This window comes from Procambarus clarkii, chromosome 29 (assembly GCF_040958095.1).
Source record: "Procambarus clarkii isolate CNS0578487 chromosome 29, FALCON_Pclarkii_2.0, whole genome shotgun sequence".
In the NCBI taxonomy this organism is placed as follows: domain Eukaryota; kingdom Metazoa; phylum Arthropoda; class Malacostraca; order Decapoda; family Cambaridae; genus Procambarus; species Procambarus clarkii.
The window spans coordinates 4,360,247-4,379,968 of record NC_091178.1 but is presented as its reverse complement, the minus strand read 5'-3'; the positions used below and the strand labels follow the sequence as shown (position 1 = coordinate 4,379,968).

Sequence of the window (19,722 nt, the reverse complement as noted above, 5' to 3'; positions counted from 1 at the left end):
TTCGTCATAAGATTGGTGGCAGAAGTGCCAGGGTTGGGGTACAAAAGAACGACTAAGGGAACTGGATCTTACTTCATTATATCAGAAACGAGACAGAGCCATAATTGTGACGTTTAAGATCTTAAGGGGAATTTTCCGACGCAGGTAAGGACGAAATAATTAACAGGAGCCACACCGGAACGAGAGAAGATAGATAGAGGGAACTAAAATCTTTTTAGTTCAAGAGTGATGAATGAATGATTTTAACCTTAGTAGTCTATGAGGCTAATGCCACTCACACAGATTAACATGCAGATATTATTGAAATCTTGTTGGTCAGGAACCATTGCATTAGATGACTGACAGCTTAAGAGGTGGAGGGCCACGTGTGTAGGCTCAGCCCTGAAGTCACACACACACACACGCACACACACACACACACACACACACACACACACACACACACACACACACACACACACACACACACACACACACACACACACACACACACACACAGTGTGCGGATGTGACACACATTCAGTGTCAGAGTAGTAGACAAATGGAATGCATTAGGCAGTGATGTGGTGGAGGTTGACTCCATACACAGCTTCAAGTGTAGATACTAAACATATGGCTCTGTATGACTAACCATCCTGCGAGATGGGGACTTTTATTACCACTGCTACCTTATTCAATCTTGTGTTGATGATATCCTCAAAATGCATCCGGAGTCTGCCAGTGCAGACTGCTTATCACATGCCTCTGTATGACTAACCATCCTGTGTGATGGGGATTTTATAGCATCACCTAGTTAGCTTTTTTGACACACTGTACTCCACTTCATATAGTCTAGGGTAGCTGCACTAATGCAGATGTACCTCATATATAAATAAAAAAAAAGTGATAGAGCCCAATAAGCTCAGGAACCTGTACATTAGTTGATTAATAGTTGAGAGGCGGGACCACAGAGCCAGAGCTCAACCCCCGCAAGCACAATTAGGTGAGTAAACACACACACACACACACACACACACACACACACACACACACACACACACACACACACACACACAAAAGCATTTTATGGCTTTATTATCTCACTTTGATGAAGAGATGAAAGCAACACGTGACTTGAACGCTGGGGATGTTTGGTGTCTATTCTGAGCTTTTTTCCTCCATCTAGAAATTATATATATATATATATATATATATATATATATATATATATATATATATATATATATATATATATATATATATATATATATATATATAATTTCTCCAAAAGTCATCTTCGTTCAAGGTGAAGAAAAAAAAATAACTGTAGAATGTGTTACACCTATTATAAATTTGCACAACATTTCGAACCTACATGGTTCATTCTCAAGTGATGGGACAGTACAGAGCATATTGGATTTATACCATTAGGGTGGTCAGGTGCAGATAAATAAAATAGGTGTAAGGCGTAAAGGAGTAAAATGTAAGACGTAAAAAAGTGTGAAGAATAAGGCGAGAAAAGGGTACAAGGTACACGCAAAGATTAACCAGGTGTAGTGGGCGTGGCACGTTGAGCAGTGTCTTCTATGTTGGCATCTTCATGTTCCGGTCTTGTTCTTACTCTCATGGTGGGTAGGGTGAATAGTTCCCCAATTTGGGTATTTATGGAAGAGTTTTGTATTTGTATTTTTATCTATGTATTTTTATTTTTGTATCTATTGTATTTTTATTTTTGTATCTATTGTATTTTTATTTTTTCAACCTTGACCTCTTTTTTTTTTATATTTGTTATTTACAGCCTCCTCGTCCACTTCATCACGTTTTCGTACAGTTGGTGTGACAGGACTAAAACGTAACTTCTTTAACTGGTTGATGTGACGATGTGCAGGGAATTTTATAACTAGTTCATCATGATTGTAACTTGCTCAGCTAAATAAATTGTGGCGTTCCCTGAGCCCATTTCGTGTCTCTGTAAGCCTTTCCACTACCACCTACAGGATGGCTATGGGGTGAATAATAAATGAACTAAACTAAGCTTTAACTGGTCTGTGTGTCTGGCTTCTGTCTATGCCTTCTTGGTCTACAGAAATTCATTGTAAACATTTCTTATCACACCTTATCTCTCTCTCTCTCTCTCTCTCTCTCTCTCTCTCTCTCTCTCTCTCTCTCTCTCTCTCTCTCTCTCTCTCTCTCTCTCTACTAGCATCGTTAAATTCAGCTCTTTCAACTATTCTTTGTACGCCATCCCTTTCAGTTATGAAACGAGCCTTTTTTTGTTTTTTTTGTTTTTTGAGGTTGGTCTCCACGTCGGTGCTGCATACTTTCTCGCGTAGGTGTTGTTTATTGTCCTGAATACTTTGTTATTTAGACTCCCGAAGGTTGCTTGATATATGATCCCCAGTTTCTAGTATACCACAGGCGTTATACTCTTCCTTCCTTCCTTCCTTCCTTCCTTCCTTCCTTCCTTCCTTCCTTCCTTCCTTCCTTCCTTCCTTCCTTCCTGCCTTCCTTCCTTCCTTCCTTCCTTCCTTCCTTCCTTCCTTCCTTCCTTCCTTCCTTCCTTCCTTCCTTCCTTCCTTCCTTCCTGCCTTCCTTCCTTCCTTCCTTCCTTCCTTCCTTCCTTCCTTCCTTCTGAGGTATTGCTTGTATCTACTCCCAGATCTTTAGATGTTTCATGGAGGTGGTTCACTTTAATTTTAAGCCCCACTGCTAGTCTCGTTCCCTCTCTCCCAACCGGTGACCTTATTCAGTGCTAACCAGCAAATGACAAACATTTTGAGGCATTGGAGTGATTTGAACCAGCGTGCTGGTGATTTCCAGACCAGTCTATATGCATTTATACCTGTCCTACGTGGACAAGGTTAGAGATTTGTTTTCCTACATATAGAGCAGTGGATTAGTGAGTACTCAACCGCAGAATGCAACTGAGGTGCATTTACAAACGTCAAATTTACATTTCAAAGCAGCATACATGTTTTGTTTTTATATATCCTACTTTGATACGGCAAAACAAAACTGCTATAAGACGTAGTGAGTTATTGGACACTCATTCACAGAAGGTGAATAAAGTGTTTTTACAAGCTGAAGTTATAATTACCTTACAGAATTGTTGCATTACATTTCAGTCTCGGGTACAGGTGCAGTGGAAGTACAGCGTGTTGCAGCATAGAGCAAATATTTTCATAGCTCAGCATATCTCTCCTCGAGAGGTCGGGAGTCAGTCAGTTTGGCACATTCTTCAATATAATGTTCCAGGGAGGTCACTTTCCCCTTCCACAGGGAAGGGAAATATGAGACGTTTACAGTAGGGAGGGGAACAGGAGAGAGGAAGAACAGATGATGGGAGAACAGAAAGTAGGAGAACAGAAGATAGGAGAACAGAAGATAGGAGAACAGAAGATAGGAGAACAGAAGATAGGAGAACAGATGGTGGGAGAACAGAAAGTAGGAAAACAGATGGTGGGAGAACAGCCTATCAATCAAGATAATCAATGGAACTTCAATGGTCGGTCGCTTTTCTTTTTAATATCTTTATTCGATAGTTTAGCTTTATTTTGGTTGTGGGATTTGTGTTGTGGCAGAGCTCGGTCCCTCGCAGCGAAGGTTGTATACTTCACTCTTACGACGATTAAGTATAGATTACACAGGCTGGGAAAAGCTATTGTAGTCACAAGGCTTTTGACCACAGTAGCTTTTTTGTAAGCCTCCCAAAACTTAGACTTGATCTAAGCTTTTGGGAGACTTAGATCACGTCTCACTCGCGGAATAAATGACTTTACAGACGTGCTTGTGAGTGACTTTACAGAAGTGCTTGTCTGTGTGTGAGTAACGTCTGTTTAGGGAAGTGTAACGTGAACAGGTAAGTGCCTAGTTATATGAGAGGTTATATTACTGTATATGATATGAAGAAGGTGAAAGAGAACAAGGAGGTGGACAGGAAGGTAGAGACTAATATAAAATATATTCAAACCTTATTTACTAGGTATAGGATGCGTAATAAAGGAACAAGTCTAACGCTCTACTTGGGTAAAGGAGGAAATGTATATGTTTATCTCTCAGAATGTTCGGTAATATGTTTATTGCTTGTAATGTGTGTCTATGTATGTATTAACTCGATGTACTGAACGGGGTGAGAATAGCTTGAGCTACCTCATCCCTTTGTGTGTATTTTACCTCTATAAACTTATTTCAATTTCAATTTTCAATTTCAGTCTAACGCTCAGGTAACGACACATGCGCACAGTACCTTAACATTTGGTACTAGTTTAAGCGTAGAAGTCGTTGATGATTGTTTATGTAAATATGAAAATAGCGTGAAAACAGAGCCAATCCATTAATCTAAAAGCGCTTGGAAGGCGGGGCCCGGAGCCTAGCTCGACCTTGCTAGCACATACACACACACAAACAAATGAACAACCCCCCCCCCCTCCCGCAAAAAAAATATGTTGCACTCCTCTCATTTCGCGTCCTTCGATCCTCGGGTCACGCACCCTCCCCCGTCAACTTCCTCAAGAAATTACAAGCTAAACATAATTATACATTTGATAATGACAAATAGTAACCTGGAGAACGTCTTCAATTATTGGTCATCAAGGGTGATTCAGTACCAGTCGGGGGGAGGGATAGGTAGGTGGGTAGGGGCTCTCAACCCTCAGTGGTGTGGATAGTTATTGACTCGTCGTGGTCACGGGGTAAACACCACCTGGCCACACTTGTTGCCACCTATCACTTGACGGAGCCGGGTTGAGCTCATGATTTATGAGGACGACACTTTATAGTTAGTGGCGGAGTGCCTTAAACCCCTTCCTTCATTCTCTTCCGCCACCTTCCCCTCACTCTCCTCTCGTACCTGTTCTCCCGTTTCCACCTCCTTCCCCATCCCCCACCAGAGGGGACCAGGGTTATCCAACTGGTATCTGCCCTTGTGTGGCAGTGCACAGTAGAAAGTTGTTTTCACATATGCATTCATTAAAACATTGATTGTAACCATGATACATATGTGCTTCAGCTTACAGTTTAGACCTATTGTCTTATGTATGACCCTCTGTCCTGCGTGACAGTGAATACCAGCATTATCCTCACTTTAATAAGACTATCGAAATCTTCAGATTAGGCAAAATTGTAATTAATTTGGTCAATAAAGATGTTAATAATAATAACTGGTTATCTAGTACCGTATCCACAAGCTGTCCTCATGGAAGCGATCCGCTCAAGGGAATGGATTGGGAACGACTGCGTAATTATAGTGCAATTATCTACTCTCTATCTATGGTTAGGTTAGATTAAGTTTACTTTAGGTTAAGGTTTTGTTCGGTTAAGTTAGCTTTCATTACGTTTGCTTGTATTAATATGGTGTATTATTGACGATAGTGTGCAATATGGAATTCGAAAACCTATTTTAGTGTGCCCGAGAATTCCAGTTACAGAAAACCAAATTCCTCAAAGAAAACGTTTTCAGCATACACTTTTTATATTTTAAACTAATGATTTATAATATAATAACGATATAACTTGAGAATACTCCAGTTTACATGTAGACTATTACTGGAACCAAAATATGCTTTCAAATCATCACAAATATCTATATAACTATTCATGTGGTTTGAAGGAGAATGTGGTTTCTCACGGTAATGGATTTGCTGTGAGGACGAGCTCCGTATCCACTTCACCGACGCTTGCATTATAAGTGTAGGAAGGTCCTGAGACCTATTAACATATACCCGGCAACACCCATGGCCCATTTTGGACACAGATATTGCCTCATTTCCTTGAAGATGCTGTGTTAGTGTAGTGATTACAGTACTGAATACCCAGTAGTAGGATAACCCCAACCGCCTAAGCTCGAATCCTTCAGGGGGTCATTAGAGTTTATAGTCGAAAACAAAACTGCTTGGGGACCATTCCAGCTTTTAGAGAACATTGCCTCAGTAATGCTAGGAAGTGCAAAGCACGCCGCCTCGCTGTGCAAGTTGACTGATGAAGACGAAGCCTCCCAAGAAGTGGCACGGCCATGAATAGCCTGTAAGTCGCTGTGCGTGCCCCCCCCCCCCCCCATGCTGGGGACTAAGTCGCTGTGCGTGCCCCCCATGCTGGGGACTAAGTCGCTGTGCGTGCCCCCCATGCTGGGGACTTCCTGTTTGTTACCCTTAATTCCGACCTGAGCACCCGCCTGGACCACTGGGTCCTAAGTATTGGTGTTGCCCTGCGCCTTGCCTCTTCCCCCTCTCCACCGAACACTTGTGTATCTGCAGCTATGCGTCGGCAGACCAATACGGGAGCCATGGTCTCATCTGTCGTAACTCACAGGGAAAGAGTGCCAGACATGAAGCAGTGACATTATCAAGAGTCCAGCACAGCGGTTACTGGGAGAGGCAGAGGAAGAGACGTGATGGTCATGGTGGCGACTGGAAGAAGGAATGAACATAACAATAAATGTGTCCATAAAGAGGCAATGTTCAACTCTGAACATAGAGACGAGAGGAACACTCTATTTTTGTGATAAACGAAGGAATAAGGTATTTAGCAGAAGTTTCAGAGAAAACAAAGGTTTCAAGGAGAGTAGAAGTTTCAGGATAAAGCAGAAGTTTTAGGATAAAGCAGAGACTTCAGGGCAAAACTTCTTTTCATGGAAGAACAGAGGCTTCAGAACAGGTTTCGGTTGGGGTAGCGAGCCAAGTGAACAATAAAGGTTTCAAAGGTCAGTGAAAAACTGGAGAAAAACAAAACTGAAGGTCGAGGACGCTGGGAGCCGGAGTATCGCCACTCGGCATCCCTCTGACGACAGCCCGTCCTCCTGGTGTCGTAGTACTTATAGTAACCATGACGACCATAGTACATATACCGACGTACAACGAAATTAGAAAGTAGAAATCGGCACTGTTGAGTTGGACAAACCGGGAAAACTATTTTCTACTTGTGTTGCTTTGACAACCTAAGCTAACCTAACCTAACCTTCCATGGCCTAATACACAATATCTGAGGCCTAATATAGTACATATGTATGCTATACTATTATATGTACTATATTAGGTACAGCTATATTAGGTACGGTGTTCTGTACTTAATTAAGTACATATATGAGCTATTCTAGGCCTAGGAATATTTAAGTATGTTTTTAGCTTAATTTTTGTCCGACTGTATAAAGTGAATAGTACAAAGTTCTACTATCTAACTGCTTATAAGGGCTCTCTCTGGACTATGGTGGACATAGTTACACATACTACTCTCTAAAGAGGAGAATGGGTTGTCTGGCTAAAGCGAAGCAATATGTTAACATTGCAAGTCCTTCGAAACTTTATGGTGTGTTCCCTCACAGGATGAGTCACGCCGCTGCCCAATAAACTCGACCTTCGGAGCAAAATTAAAAACAAAATCTAAACAATATGTCTGTATGTCGCTCTTGCATTCATATACCCATCGTTATCGACCTTATCGAGTAAGAACATAAGGCCGCATTACCCATTTGTTTGGAGTTTGATAGTAGATACACAATTTCAGTCACGTAACTTATCCTGCCTGCAAGAAGTGGCGTTTAACAGCCTGGTTGATCATACCAGGGGCCCTGGTCAAAGACTGAGCCGCAGGGATATTGATCCTCGAGACCACCTTAAGGTAACCTGCTGCTGATATTAACTCATAAATTAATATCATGAGAGGTAAGAAAATATTAACCCTTCATGGTTATATAGCATATTGAAAGGCTATATGAAGGGCGTAGGGACCAGCGGGAGATAGAACCCCGACCACGCAAGCAGCGACGCCTATATCCCGCCAAACACACACCGAAACTACGACGTTGGTACAACGTTCGAACAAGTTTTAACACCTCCTAACTAGTTATAACAACCAATATAGCAAGTTGTAACAACGTTCTAACACGTCATAAACACGTTAAGCCAAGATGTAACAACTTTATTACAAGTTGTAATAAGCGGGAAATAGAGACAGTTTCGGTTTGTGTTTCCAGGGATACGTTGTACCTACAAGTCCCCCCCTCCCCCCCAAAAAAAAATGATTCAGTTAAATTTTAGATATAGTTATCTCATCCCATCCTCGTTCGCTTCACGACGTAATAACTGTCTTGATGATAATATTATAGATTACTGAACAAACACAAAACCTGCTTCCTGATCTCGTCTACAATTATGTGCTTGTCTCCGCTCGTCTGGCCGAGAAATCCTCCAGTTTACAGGTAAACTCTCTTCTCTCGTGTAGCTAATTTATAATGTAAACACCAGGGAACTATCGCTTAATTAACATTTTTCTCAGAATATGCGTTCGACTGCTCGTTACTCTCCCCCGCTGACCTCCTTAAAGTGTATAAGATGAGCGGAAGTTAGTTAGTTTATGTCGAGCAGCTCCGGGTGAGTTGGGTGCCCGGTGTTCTGTACATGATTAACCGTCTAGGTCGGCCGAGCGGACAGCACGCTGGACTTGTGATCCTGTGGTCCTGGGTTCGATCCCAGGCGCCGGCGAGAAACATTGGGCAGAGTTTCTTTCACCCTATGCCCCTGTTACCTAGCAGTAAAATAGGTAGCTGGGTGTTAGTCAGCTGTCACGGGGCTGCTTCCTGGGGGGTGGAGGCCTGGTCGAGGACCAGGCCGCGGGGACACTAAAAAGCCCCGAAATCATCTCAAGATAACCTCAAGATTGGTTGTCTATAAGGAATAACTGAACTAGAAGCCCTTTCTGAATGTGTACTTGAGTGTGTTAGTGTGAGTGGGTTGCTGTTGTTAGGTGTGAATGTTGGTGTGCGTATCTTAAGTGCGTTCTTGAGTGTGTTGATATCTTGTGACTTTCCAATGATAACCTTTTTGTTTCTAATTGACCTTCCATTGTTAAGCATGCGAAACACAGTGTAGTTCCACCCTTGCCTGTTCTCCAAGACAAAACTGCGTATCTATATATAGGATTAATGCTTCGAAAATCCTGTGATATCGTTGAATGATAATTTGCAACAGGGCCTTGCTGAGTGAGAGGGATCAACTCCCAGACCCAAAAAGCCAATAGGAAACGCCGCCCGTAATCACCGATGATTAATAGTTTTCAATAATCAGGCCCCAGGGCAGCGATATCAGTCGGGCATTTTTCTTCTGAATACATTTCAAGATATTTTATATTGTTTCGTGCAGTTTTGCAATGTTCCCATCCTTGGATGCTGCAGAGGGACTAGGAATACAAGTTGCATTTATCCTCTGAATTGCCATTCTAAGACACTGTTATAGAAAACAGAGCCTGGAAAGAGTGAATTAAATGTTATGGATATATATATATACATACAAAATTTATCACAAGATAAAGCTCAGTTTCCAGTTCACATCAATATACAAACTGTATATAATTGCGTACCGTTAAATAATCTATAAAGTGAGGAAAGAGACATATTCCTCTGTCGATTTTCCAAAAGCCGATCAGATCACATCTAATTATTAATGTAATTGTTAGTTTTCGTCGATACTTAAATCTGATATTATATACTGATGAAACTGTTGCTTGCATATGATGCAACTGTTTCTCCTGCGTCAGCAACTTGCAATATACGCAAGGGGGGGGGGGGGGGGGGGGATCATGCATGAAGCATTTACATACCGAATAACAAACATCTCCCAGCAGTCGTGTCAACATTGATCAATTAAGGAGACTGATGGCCGCAACCACCCACTGGATTATTGAGTCATCTAAGTTAACTAAACTTAGAACCTGTTAATCCACTCCACCCACCACCAGGACCACCACTCCACCCACCACCAGGACCACCACTCCACCCACCACCAGGACCACCACTCCACCCACCACCAGGACCACCACTCCACCCACCACCAGGACCACCACTCCACCCACCACCAGGGACAACCACTCCACCCTCCACCTGTGTGTGTGCATCAGTAACACTCACAACACACTATTAAGTAAATATGTATGATGTACATGTTGTACCTAACAGCCAGAACTACACTACATGGCCGAGCTCGGAGGAGAAAAATGATCAAGGTTCTGGAACTATTCACAAGAGGCCGAGGTGTTTTTAATGACAATTCTCCCTCAGTGAGAGAAATTGTGACTTTCTCTGTGAAGAAAGTGAGAGAGTTTCTCACTTGCTGGACAAGTACTCCGGTCCGTTTAAGTAGATGTTGCTACTCAGAGCACCAGGTTGCTCTGAGTAGCCACGAATGGCCATTGACCAGTTCGCAAGCCGGAGCGGATTGGTGGTTGCCCTGTTTACGACCACAAACTACCCTTGTCTAAAGATGAAAGAGGCATCTTGAGAGGTTATCTTGAGATGATTTCGGGGCTTTAGTGTCCCCGCGGCCCGGTCCTCGACCAGGCCTCCACCCCCAGGAAGCAGCCCGTGACAGCTGACTAACTCCCAGGTACCTATTTACTGCTAGGTAACTAACAGGGGCATTCAGGGTGAAAGAAACTTTGCCCATTTGTTTCTGCCTCGTGCGGGAATCGAACCCGCGCCACAGAATTACGAGCCCTGCGCGCTATCTCTCGTAGCTATCCCCCTACGAGGCATTGTGGTAATCCTGATGTATTGAAGAAATAGCAAAAGAGGCTTCCCCAAACTGTCAAGAAATATTATTGGCTGCGGAGCTCCAACCACTGGCCTCCGACTTTTGAGAAAATGGAAGTTTCGACGTCTACGTTTAGACGGCATCAGGAGGCAGCCAGATGGACATTTTGTGTCTTGTGGCTCATATTCTGTTGGATCTCCTTGTGTTCTGACGCACGTCATGGTGGGCATGGTAGTGTCTCCGTGCCCACCACCTTCACCAGTGGGCACTGCCGACGTAGGAATGCTAATGCTCTTCTAGTTCCTCTTGCTGCTGCTGCTGCTGCTGCTGCTGCTGATGCTGCTGCTTATGCTGCTGCTGCTGCTGCTGCTGCTATTAAATTCTGAAGCCTCCGCCGAATTTCCCTTCCTCTCTATCGTTGCTGACAACGATGACTTGGAAAACCTATGACTGGCTTGTGTAGACAGGTAGAGTTACATCCACTTATCATTAAATCATCACGACCGTTTTGAATGAACGCTTGACGCCGGTGCAAAAATATTCTTCAGATTTTATTTGCAAGTTAGTTCAGAATGTTTTATTTTGTGAGAATTCTTTAAAAATATTGCTGTCATGTATCCAGTTAAAACGACAGTTTATTTAAATATAAAATTGTATGGCTTTGAGCCATCTGTAATGGCAGTGATCACGTGCAGAAATATATATATATATATATATATATATATATATATATATATATATATATATATATATATTTATATGACCCAAGAGCGGCCAGTTTTATGTTCCAGCGCCTCAGTGTCGCTGTTCAGAGGGGAAATGCGTGCTGTATCTTGGGTACGCACCCGACCCCCGAGGAAGTGGACGAGGTCTTCGAACACTGATTGGTATATTGTTATATTGTTATATAAGTGTGTGTTTTCTGTAAACTGTAACATTGCAATAAAATCAAATAAAAAAAAAAATAATAGGGGTGGTAGGAGAGGAAAAGATTAAAGTATTCAGTGAGAATACACAAGGTCTTCTCTGAACACTATTTATTTTCTTCTTCGAGGATGTGGGTCCCTTTAATTAAACCAGTGGTGGTACCCCTATATATATATATATATATATATATATATATATATATATATATATATATATATATATATATATATATATATATATACGTACAGGATCACCCCCAAACGTACACAGTACCGTGACCACCTCACCATTGATCGTCTCAGATCAATGGTGCGGTAAACAGCCAGGGAACTGACTTCAGGTCCTCTCGGGTAATACACGATCACGTAAAATATTCAGTTGAGTTTATAAGTAAAAGAAGAAGTGTTCATAGTGAGGAAGATGAGCACACAGCCTTGGGCACTAAGCACAAAGAAGGCATTAACATGCCAGGCATAACATCTTCAGGATAAAAGTGATGCGGAATGTGTAAGAAATAACTACATGTTGAAGCTCGGTGCACAAATTTGCATACACATATGATAGCAAGAGTGTAGTGTTTTCAATAGAAAGCCTTGATAGCTCGGAAACCGGGACTAAGCAGCTAGAGCTCGACACTGCCAACAGGTGTATGAGCATACACAAACACACTAACCCACGTCATGCGATAACATTCAACATGTGAATATGAATGACAGAGCCGACAGAGAGAGGCATCAGTCAACATGAGCAGCGGCACGAAAGGCCAACAGATGATAAACAGACACACAAACGACCCGTAGAGATACCAGGCGTCGATATTAACCAGACATGCGACCACGAATATACTGAAATGATGGACCATAGGCTGTAACGGTGGGGCTTGAGACCCGGCACTTGACCCGGCACTTGACCCGGCACTTGACCCGGCACTTGACCCGGCACTTGACCCCGCAGCCACATCCATAAAAATAAGTAAATCTAGGTCAGTCGAGTCATTGTATAAATCAACCAGCAGCTTGATTGGCCGTATTAGGACCTAAACTAGCCCTCGCTAGCCCATTGTACATCCAAACATTACCAGATGACAAAGCTTTACATATTCAACTTTCACAACATTTCATTATATATACATCAAAGTTGCACAACATCCAATAATATCTTTCCCTCAGCAAATATGCTCAAGTTTCCCTTCCGCGTGTCTCTGGGTTTTGAGAGTGGCGTCAGCGGCAGGAGGAGCAGCTCAAAGGGCATCAGAGCACCGCCCGCAGAATCCCAAACTGGGATTGTAAGCCCACAGTCCGCCAGATGTCTCTGTAATACAAGTGCTATGTATGCACTGGCACTACACCTCCCAAGTCCTGATACAACAAATGTTCATAAAACACCAATATAAGCACCTGTTAATTACCATTATAGGTGTTTATAATACATATTTACAATAGAGAGGAGTTACCTATATACCAGACAGGTCATACTACATTCAAAAGATAACTTAAATATGGCGGAACAACGAGGTTTTTAATATGACTCCTCACTCATTACTACTTTAATTCCTATGGAAACCAGGCTGTCATCACAGGACTGTCATTACTGAATTTCGAGATGAAAGTCATCTCCATTAAAGCACTGCAAAGACTGCGTCATAAAGTCATCATAACATCTGGGAATTTTACTGATCTCGGCTCAAAATTATTGAGGATTTAGAAGTTCATGAATAATTGTAATTTTCAGGAATCAAAGAAATATATTTATCTTTACTGTACCAACGCTGAATGAAAACTGCATTGGCTTAGCGTAATTAATAATGCAGGTTAAGCCTACACGCTAAAATAAGATCTGCGTTTTAGCTTCGGAAATACTTGAAAACAACTATGAATAAATTCATGGCCCTAAATAACTTGGCTTTCCAGCACGTCCGGAGAGGCTGCGCAGCATCCCTTAACACAAGCGTGATATATCTCCCTCATCTGGCATTTTCCTCTCCTCAGCCCCCTCCAATAACCCTCACAGGTATTGTATCTCTCTTCTACGTCATTTCTCTTCTTTCCTCTTCGATCTATAACCTCTCTCATCTCCCTCCGTCTTACCTTCTTTCTCTCCTACTCAAATCATCTCTTCTTCATTTCATTTTCGTTTCACGTCCCATTTGTTTCTCTTTCATTTTCCCCGCTCATCACCTCTTTCCCCCCTCATATCCCTTCTTCTCTATCGTCTCTATCGTCTTCCTCTCATTCCTTCTCCATCTCCATCTTGTCGGAGCAGCGTTATGGAACTCGAGTGGGGGCTGGCAGCGTGTAAAAATGCATTTTCATGGAAGACATGTGGAGGAGATACCACTGTTTGGCGGTGACCTGATCCTTGATGGTGTTGCGTAGACCTGCTGCTCTCAGGTCCCGCCGCTAAACCTTCAATCGACTGACATTCAGGTTTCCGAGCCAATTGTGGGTTCATGCTGCCGCCACCACTTCACTTTTAATTGCATTCGTAAGCTACTCTGACACTGTACACTAATTATAAAATCTCTGTATCTCATTTCGGTAATTGTGTTTCCACAGGAGTCCTCTTGATTGGTGCGAACCTTGCTAAACAGTTGATCCATATCTGACCTCTATATTCAACTGCTAAATTGTGTATGTTGTGATCATTTCTCTCTTGATTTGTCCCTCTTATGTTAGTCTCTTCAGTAACTCGTACCTCTCGGCTTTCGCATTAGTCAGGAGGCATACCTGACCCTCTCTGTCAAGTGCTATTTTATCCTTCCCTGTAATGTGGCATTTAACAGCATAAAAAATAAACTTGGTATATATATGTGAAAGGCGACAATATGTTTCTTAAGACACTGGTGTTGACTTGAGCGAGACTGTTGTTATGTTCTCACCTCTGTGACTGCCCAGTCTGGAACTCGTAATTTGAGGCAGTATTGGCAGTCGAGCTACTATTGCACCTGACTCGTGGCACTGTGCCCTGCTACCAGTGCCCATGTTGCACCTGACATGGCACCGTGCCCTAGTACCTGTGTCCGTGACGTCACACTGTCCATGCTTTTAGCACCACCTGCTTGAGTGCTTCCCTCAGGCTTGAGTGCTTCCATCAGGCTATTTTCGTGGTTCTTTTCTCGGATTCATTGGGGGTTTTGCATTTGTTTTCTTAGCCTTTAGGATAATTTTTTGTATGCGTCTATGACTAGCTGCGCGCGCGCGCGTGTTTGTGTGTGTGTGTGTGTCAACCCTAGTTGTGCTTGCGGAGGGTTGAACGTTGGCTCTTTGGTCCCGCCTCTCAACCGCCAGTCAACTGGTGTACAGATTCCTGAGCCTACTGGTCTCTTATCATATCTACATTTAAACTGTGTATGGAGTCAGCCTCCACCACATCTTTGCCTAATGCATTCCATTTGTTAACTACTCTAACACTGCGTGTGTGTGTGTGTTCTGAAGGAAGTAGCACGGGTACTTTGTCACTCGATAACTAAAAAATGTAATGAAACACTCAAGACTGAAGATCTCCGGGAAATCTGAGAAAGGGCAAAGTTGTTGTTGTTGTTGTTTTAGATTTAGCTACTCAGAACGAAATGTCCATGTAGCACGGCCTATGGTGAGCCCATAATTGAGTTCGGTTGAAAAAAACGAACTTTTTTTTTAAAGGAGCAAAGGTAGCACCAATATTAAATACACACACATGTGAAGATATCAACACTTTGTGAGGTGTGGCGATATCAACACCATCTATGAATCTGCACTCCAACTCCAAGTCATTAAGTAAGATGCAGACAACGCCATCTGTTGGCGGAGGTGTTGCGTCTGTGAAAGGCTCCTGTTTCATCCCTTAGTTAGGAGGTGAGGTCGATGATGATGACCTATGATGAATGGACTAACGATATCAAGCTATCTAGATTGTGCATCAGATTAAATTTCACAGTTCCCCGGTGAAAGGAATTGGCATCCAATGTTGTCCTTATATACTTTCAGTCTAGCTAATGACTATTGTATCCCCAGAGGTGACGTGGAGAGTCTATTGCACTGTGGAAAACAGTTCACCTTGGGTAGTCCCGAACTCCTGACTTGTTCCTGTGGAAGGACAAATGGCTGCCGTCGGTAGTAAAGCAGTGGCTCTTTGAGGCACTTTTCCAGTGTTAGTGTGAGGACCGACGTACCCGGGATTGGGCCAAGAGAAGCTACAAGACGACAGTAGTGGCCGTCTGCTGAGAAGTGCTGCTACTGTGTAGACTTCTGCCAGGGTGTCTGTGGTGACCCCTGGATGTATGTTGAGTAAGTATGACCTGGATGTATGACCCATGTTGAGTAAGGTGAATTCGCCGGTGATTACTACTGGACGACGTATACTTGAAGATAGTGGACTCACCGGGATACAGTACTCATGATCAACGTCAGGTCAAGGTCATCAACGTCGAACCAGCGCCAGGTTTGGGGTATTGCGACCAGCTGGACAGTAGTTAGCCCAGCAGTTGGTGCAGCAGTTGGAGTCATCGGCTCATTCGGACCGTCCCACCGAATTATTCATCACTATCACGTTCATTATTTTGTATCGTTATGGATACAATATTTGCGTTGTTATAATGTTCTATAGCCCATACGTCCTGCCCTGCCCGCCCCTGCAGCCCGTCCTCCAAATAAAGATCCAAAAGTGATTCCATGCGCCCGCCAAACCCCCTGTTTATGAATGAAAAGCGGGTTACACACGACTCACAACTGCTGACGTTCGAACATATCCGGAACAAGTGGTTCACTGACGAATTTTGTTCGAACCACAACGCTGTAAATGCTTCACCCACGAACTACAAATACAAATAATCGCCAACAAAACCTAAACACCTAACCTAACCTAACCTAACCTATCCTATGCCTATATATGCACAATATGCTAATATATTATAATATTAATTTATACTTGAGAAAATTCCCGTTTTGAATGAACAGCAAGTTAAAATTTATGAATGCGTCTGTGGGGTTGACCGCTGGATGTAATGGACTTGAGTCGAGGACGGGTTGGCCCCTGAGGACGGGCCGCCATAGGGGGACACACTCTCTCACACATACACAAGTCACAGCAACGAGGTGTATCTGTGTGAAAACCTTTGGAGCAGGACGATGGGATCGATCCCTCGTCCCAGGGTCACCACAGAGAAGCAGCGACCTGGGGACACTACAGTGAACCAGCGTCCTGAGACAAACAGACTTCTTCACACATTCTCTCTCCTGCCTCTCAAAACCCATTGACTTACTTCCCTTTGTGTTGGTTACAATTAAAATGACCCGTCGCTCAATGAGAGATTCTTTCATCATTCGACGTAGTTATTTTTTTTCGTTGTTCGAAGTATATCGTTCACTGTTGGGAACATTTCTTCACCCTGTTTCTAAACTGCAGATTACAACGCAAGGTTACACCTGTGTGACATAAGTCCAAATGCAACGGCAAGTTACTCATATTGCAGTCCGACAATTACAAAAAAGTTCTGTTGTTTGGGGATTTAATAAATGCTTTGACTGTAAATATGCAGCGGGCTGCACGCTCCACTGTTGCGATATCACACACCTATTTTGCAATATATGTAGACTGTCCCTCGTCGCTTGCCTATTATAAAAACTAATGACATTGTGCATGAATTTTAAATATTTTTGTTTAAGTAATTATTTCTTTTTAAAATCAACTACAATTTAAAATGTACTCTTAACCATTTTAGGCACCCTTATGTACCCAGCACATGAGGCTACCTCTTGAGTCACGGAATTTGAAGAAAACCTCATGAAGCGTGTCAATTGTTTTCAGATAAATGAGTCAGTCTATATGTTAGTGGTGAGACTGTAACACAGTATCCTGGCGGTACTCACCATGACCGAGATGACTCCTGGATCACAGATGCAGTCCTATAAGTAGTGTCTTCAGAGTCCTGAGGCCGCAGACGACTCACTCCTGCAGAAGGAGGAGGAGGAGGAGTTTGAAGAACACTTGGAAGCCCAATACGAACTAGACCTATATAGAGAGTCCGAGAGGAGCACGAAGAAGGATAGAGGCACACTCCACTTCGTGGCGGGAAGGGGCGGGAAGTGGAGAGTGATGGCGCTGCTTGAAGAGCCCGGTGGCCGTAGAGGAGGAGTGTGATAGATGGCCCAGCCGGAGAGCCCTCGGGTGGCGCTGTTGGAAGTGACAGGCAGCAGAGGCCGGCTCTTGCTCCACCCTTCCCGCCTCTACGCCCACCGACAAAAGTTAGGGCTGATTATATGCCATGGCCAGCGCCTCGGCCAATCAGATTTGTATAAATAACAGTTGCCAAACGCACGTCGATATTATATTTATGGTCTTGGTCAGCCCAACAACGTTTTCTGGGATACATAACACATGGTGAACCAAAGCAGCAGGCTGAAGGGGTTTATTAGGATAGCTACATTGATCTAATTTAGATTCAAAGGGATTGTAGGTATTCAATGAAACACATGACCTGACATGGCACTGACGCAATACAAGTCGTCATGACACGCAGGGCAGCGGAGCCGTGACACTTGTCATAGTTCTGTAACGCATAGTGTATCCCAGTGGGTGTTCTTCAACGTAGCTAACATCCTAATGGGCGTTCTACACCGCAGCTTATATCATAGTTGTTCTACAGTGCAGCTTGAACCTCAGGGGCTGCTCTTTCTTTTTTGGGGGGATGGATATACCTGCGCGGGCCTTAAGCCTCTGGCTGGCCCACTAAGGGCTGCTCTTCATCACAGCTTATACTGCAGTGTCTATTCTTCACAGGCTCGCTTAGCTCTGACAGTGCCTAGGAACAACTTAATAAGTGCCACTGTAACTGCATCACTCGACCCACTGACCACTGATAAATTATCCTGACCCCCAAACATTTAAGAAGTGGGTCAGCGCCCCCCTGTGGCGCCGATGACAACCCTTAGAAATACTTATAGTAGGGGACATCACCAGAGCCAGCCCCCCTCCCCCCCCCCCCCACAACCGTACATTCTATCACTAACCAAATTATTTGCACCACTGCCAACCTCATCAAATTCACCACCACCTTTGAATTACCCCAGCCACCCCCCCCCATCATTGCCACCACCCCGCTTCCACCACCATTACCCTCACAACACCCCCCTCCCCCCCACCCACACACACGCCACTACACCTCCAGTACCACTACAGTCTGTGCCCCCAACCCTCCAACCACCGCTGCCTCCTTCAACCATCACCATCACCACCCCCTTCAACCATAACCACCCCCCTTCAACCATAACCACCCCCCTTCAACCATCACCACCCCCTTCATCCATCACCACCCCCCTTCATCCATCACCCCCCCCCCCTTCAACCATCACCACCCCCTTCAACCACCCCCCGCCCCTTTAACCACCCCCCCCCCCCTTCAACCACCACCACTCAACCTGTTTTCTCGGCTAATACATCGCAATTTTTAACGTCAAAATCCCCAACAGACAAAATATAGCGTAATATAAATCCCAACGGCTCTCAAAACATTCACGTTTTCTATGCGTGGGTTCATCGCTTACGTTAGGTTAGGTTTGGGTGTTTCAGTACATCATGTTATGTCCGTTGTGGCAACACAAGAGGACGTACTGCACCACCACCCAGCCAGACCTCTCGAACGTTCACAACGTCGCGTACTAAATTGCCCGAACCTAACCTAACCGAGGTCTAACGAATAGAAAACGGAACATGGCGTCAATTTTTTGTTTAGCCCATTTGATTATTAAATACATCTTACTTCGACAATGGGGGACTTTTACGTCAAAATACGACGTGTTATGGGGGAAGATCATCAAGATCTTTAGCTTGACGTTGTGGTGTTGTGTTAGACGCACAACTCTGCCGTCACTTGACGCATGCCGGACTACAACCCGCCCGGTCACAACCCGCCCGGTCACAACCCGCCCGGTCACATCCCGCCCGGTCACAACCCACCCGGTCACAACCCACCCGGTCACAACCCACCCGGCCACAACCCACCCGGCCACAACCCGCCCGGTCACAACCCGCCCGGTCACAACCCGCCCGGTCACAACCCGCCCGGTCACAACCCACCCGGTCACAACCCGCCCGGCCACAACCCACCCGGTCACAACCCGCCCGGTCACAACCCACCCGGTCACAACCCGCCCGGCCACAACCCGCCCGGTCACAACCCACCCGGCCCACAACAGTATCTAAAAGATACTGTTAACGGTCACTGCTGTGTGAGCCGCAGATAGTGATCTTGTAAAACAAATACATTTGGATGCTGTCGGCGGTCCACACTCAGTGTTCAAATGTTCGTCGGTTCAGCTGCCAC

The 19,722-nt window shown here is 44.1% G+C and overlaps 1 protein-coding gene across 1 annotated transcript in view; it reads right to left on the bottom strand.

Annotated features, from left to right (window-relative positions):
- LOC123751470 (troponin C) overlaps window positions 1-17,621 on the bottom strand; it is a 56,971-nt gene extending 39,350 nt beyond the window's left edge. The window contains exon 1 of the mRNA XM_069333271.1: window positions 17,270-17,621. Coding sequence (XP_069189372.1) covers window positions 17,270-17,272 — 3 coding nt within the window. The 5' untranslated portion in view covers window positions 17,273-17,621. The remainder of the gene's footprint in view (window positions 1-17,269) is intronic.
- Window positions 17,622-19,722: the final 2,101 nt, after the last annotated feature.